This window comes from Condylura cristata, unplaced genomic scaffold (genome assembly GCF_000260355.1).
Source record: "Condylura cristata isolate star-nosed mole 26May11 unplaced genomic scaffold, ConCri1.0 scaffold00017, whole genome shotgun sequence".
NCBI lineage: Eukaryota > Metazoa > Chordata > Mammalia > Eulipotyphla > Talpidae > Condylura > Condylura cristata.
Window position 1 is genome coordinate 42199355 of NW_004567118.1, and position 4608 is coordinate 42203962.

At 39.7% G+C, this 4608-nt stretch overlaps 1 protein-coding gene across 1 annotated transcript in view; it reads left to right on the top strand.

The window, feature by feature from the left end:
* The window catches only part of SLC35D2 (solute carrier family 35 (UDP-GlcNAc/UDP-glucose transporter), member D2), a 48622-nt gene that overhangs the window by 34810 nt on the left and 9204 nt on the right, over positions 1-4608 (top strand). Inside the window, exon 9 of the mRNA XM_004684915.2 lies at positions 1444-1511. Within this exon, the coding sequence (XP_004684972.1) occupies positions 1444-1511 (68 nt within the window). The remainder of the gene's footprint in view (positions 1-1443; positions 1512-4608) is intronic.

Below are 4608 nucleotides of genomic sequence, written 5' to 3' on the forward strand. Positions count from 1 at the left end.
CTATGTGTTCTTCCCACCCCAGTTTTGATCCTGTTTCCCTGTTTTAATCCCACTCTTTTCCCCTCCATTCCTAAATGTCTCAGATTTATAGTTTCCTGCTAGTTTTTTCTTCCTCCCACCCCTAACTTGGTTCCTGTATATTCCTTCTATAATTGACACCATCCAATATTTTTCTTTTTCCTTCTGTCTGCCTTATTCCACTGAGCATGATCCTCTGCAGATCCAACATGTTGCTGCAAATAGCAAGAGTCTGTCCTTTTGATTGCTGTATAATATTCCATTGGTGTATGTCTACCACATCTTCTTGATCTAGTCATCTGTAGAAGTATAAATCTTAAAAGTTCATCACAAGGAATTAATTAGTAATAGGTATTACCTAGACTTACTATAATCATTTCATAACACATACATAGATCAAATCATATTGTACATCTGAACCTAACATATTGTTCTATGTAAATTATATCTTAAACAAAGATAAAAAAGTGAAATGGGCAAAGTGTTACTTGCGAAACTTTTACAGTAGAGTGTGACAGGTTTTACCAGTGGAGGAGAGGTTTCATTCTAATTGGTTTAAAAATGTTGAATGATAAAGTTTAAAAAGATTTAAACAGTTTTAAATATAACAAGTTAGGAAAGTTAACAAAATATTGTTTAGTAGAAAGTGAATAGAATATATATTTAATCACATACATGTATGTGTATATGTATGTATATATATATGTATATATATATACACACATACACACATATGTATTCAACATGTATAGTTTTGAGTTACCTTAAAATTAATTTTGGATGTAGGCAAGGAACAAATCATGAATAGAATATTTCTTTTAACCTACCTGTCATTTCAAAAGGGTTAATCTAATTTTCTCAGCTGTGTATTATGAGCAGAAACTTTTCAGTCTATTCATCTCCTCTAGTCACATGTTTGCTAGTCATAACAAAAATTCATTCGTGATATGTTCTAAGCATTTGAAAATCTAGAAAATCTTTTTATAAATGTAGTATTGTCAATATTAATTTTAATTATGTAATTAATATCAATCAGTAATCTCCTGAGATTATTTATAAAAAGTAGATACATCTCTGATTTTGTGGCTATAAATCAGTAGCGATTATAATGAAAACCCCAGCATACAGTTTGTTCCTGCCACCTGCAGAGTTTTAAACAATGTCATTAAAACCTCAGCTTGACCTTTAGAGGCAGTTAAAACAAATGATGCCTATTTGTAAAATGAACGTGAGGTTCAGGGAGGAAATAAAATGCCCAATGTTATCTGACTGCTATCACCTAGGATTTATTAAAGCATGTTTTTTTTGTTTGAGAAAGTGGTTTCTAATTTGAAGTGCCCCTTGCTAAAATCATTAGATGGTAAGATCATTAGGTTTAAATTGCAGTATTATTAACCATTACTTTTCTTGTTTTTTTGATAATAGGCTACTGAATTCAACCAATGGAAGAATGTCCTATTTATCATACAGTTTCTTCTTTCCTGTTTTTTGGGGTAAGAACCATAGATAACTAAGTACAACTTTTGGTCTGGGGCATCTTTTCACAAGTCAAAATCTCTCTGCTTCTCCAACCTTTGGCGAGAAGTTCTACAGCAGAGAGGTGGAGCCAGGACACCTGGGAATGTACCCTGAAGGACTGGGAGTGAGCACAAAACCTTTTGTTTCTTTCTTTTAAAAGATTATATTCATTTTTGCGTGGAAGAAGTGGGGTATAGGCCAGAGATGTGGAAGTGAGAAGATTTACCAGAGGCAGAGTGGGGAGCAGAACTGGTGGATCTACTGAAGTACACTGCTGAGGGGAGCAGCGGGCGAGACAGGAGAGGTCTGCTGTGTCATGTGGGTCACCTCTGGGGACGGGGATCTAACTCATGCTACTGTGGCTGGAGATAGCTTGATAGCGCTGTCCCTAACTCCTGAGGCCCAGATTAATCAAGTTTCTTTACTCAATTTTTTTTTTCTATTGAACTTTTATACGTTTAGTGGCTACCTTTAAATTGATACACACTTACTTAAATAGCCTGATCTTCTGTGGTCCAGGAGCCCAGGGCCTTGCCCAGGAAAATGCCAAATTTCCAGAAAAAAGATAAGGCCTGTAGGCAGACCATAGACCTAAACCTTGCAGCAAGGGGAGGAGTGGGAGGTAGACATAGGGGAGGGGGCATGGTATGCAGGTGGATTGTGGGTGGGAGGGCCACACATAAGGGGAACAATAACTGTAGAAAGATGACCCACAATATAAGACAATAAATTAATACATTTAAAAAAATAAACTTTCTCTAATAAGACCTAGAGCTAATCAATATCTATATCTCCCTCCTCCCTTATTTTTGAAAGATTTATTTTTATTTATTTATGCACATAAGAACTGGGGTGTAGGCTAGAGGTGAGAGGATTCTGCAGAGACAGAGTGGGGAGCAGAACAGGCAGATCCACTGAAATACACTGCTGAGGGGAGCAGAGGGTGAGACAGGAGGGGTCTCTGTGCCATGGAAGTCACTGACCTCTGTGGAGGGCTGTGGTGGTAGCCTGAGACTTACCCACCATGGAGACCCAAAGACAGTTTCATTGTGGTTGCACGTTCTACTTCAAAGTAAATGCTGCCTATTGATTTGTGGAAGTAGGTCTTAAAGTCAGCTGATAGCTCAAGTAAGTACTATGGTTCTTGTCTTTGTCACAGTGTCCCCCAGTTTTCCAAGATTCCCACCTCACATTAGCATATATAAATAACAACCATTTTCTATAGTATTGGGGCTAATATATTTGGAAAACTTCTGGAAAGATTTGTTGGCCTACGTTTTGACCAAGAAACTGGCTTTTCTTTCTTTTTTAAAAAATAATATAATAGTTTATTTTTACATCATTTTGTGCCTTTTTTTTTTTTTATCTCAGTGCCTTTTTCATTCCTGTGGGCTTCCCATCACCAAATCACCTGTGTGCCATTACCATAGTCCAGTGCATTTCCCTCCCCCCACTGTTTTTGATCCCATTCCCCACTCCACCCCCATAAAATATCTCTGGTATATAACTGTTCATCATTATTATTATTTTCTCGAAAACTGGCTTTTCTTAAAAATATCCTTTCATGTATCTTCCTGTTGAGAAGCCATGTAGTTTGTGTCTTTTTAAAAATATTCCCCAAACTTGATAATTCATTTTTATGGATAGATACTATATGCAAGTAAGAGGTAATCTGTATGGAGCAGAATACACAGGGAACCTAGGCACTGCCTGCGCCCCTCCCCCTAGCAGCTTCCTCTCTGCAGAGATCTGAGTGAGTCTCCCAGGGCCCTCGCTAAGGCCGGCACCTGTGGACACTGCCTGTGTCTTACCCTACATTGAAAGGGCTTTTGATTACTGCCTCAGGGAATTACTTATCAAAAGTTTTTCCTGAGGCCTCCTGATGGCCTCTGGCCTGAGAGGATTCACCGGAGACAGAATGGGGAGCAGAACAGGCAGACTGTCGAAGTACACTACTGAGGGGAGCAGCGGGCGGGTCAGGAGAGGTCTGTTGCGCCATGTGGATCACCTCCGGGGCCGGGAATCAAACTTGTACTGAAGTGGCTATGATAGCTTGCAGTGCTGTGTCCTAAGCCATTGCGCCACTTGGGGGGGGGGCAGGTGGAGGGCCCCCCATCCTTTTCTGATGGCTGCTGTGACTCCTGCCTGGCCCTGATTTCTATCCCTCTGTACCAAGTTCCTCCCCTTTTCTTTTATTTTTAAAATTTTATTTTACTTATGCATACAGAACTGCGGTACTGGCAGTGGTACAGGAGCGATGAGAGGATTTACCAGAGGAAGAGAGGGGAGCAGAACAGGCAGATAGAGGAAGCAGTGGGTGGGTCAGCTCCTTGGTGGGGTATCGAACTTGTGCTGCAGTGGCTGTAATAGCTTCATAGTGCTTTTCTTTAACTAGTTGTGCCATCAGGGAGGGCCCAAGTAACTCCCCTTTTCAAAGGGCAATCTTTTGTTGCTCAAGGCCAACAACTGCTTAAAAAGTCCTTTGCAGGCTCTGGCTGTTCTGCAATGGAAAGGTCCTTTAGGGTTCTTAGCCTGCCTCTGTTAGAAACATGAGGTTAGCAATATATTTACCTTTTTCTAGTTGTTGACTAAGAACTTTTAAAATAGGAAAAAATATGTGCTAAGTCATGTTTGTAAGTTGCCATTTGTCAAACCATCTCTTTCTCTCTGATTAAACAAACCAACAAACCACATTATACATTACACAACCTTTCCTAGTCCATAATCACCCTTTAACAGCTGAGAAAAATTTCAGACTTGTTCCTTACTTTAAACTTGATAAAGCATTTTTTCTCCTTCCTCCCTTCCTTCTTTTCTTACTTCTCCTTCCCTCCTCCCTCCTACTCTTTCTTCCCTCCCTCCCTCCCTCCCAGTTGTATTAGGAAGATAACTAGATCGTGAGAGCTAAAATAACTTGAAACAGTTAAAGGTGAAACATAGCCTGGAATTGAAGGTGACAAACTAGACTTTCTGAAGCTAGCACTGCAGGTTTCTTTAATTTTTCTGAGAAATGACAGGCTCTGGTTTATTACCAGCAACCTGCACCATCCCCAGTGTTCTGGAGGCAATTAA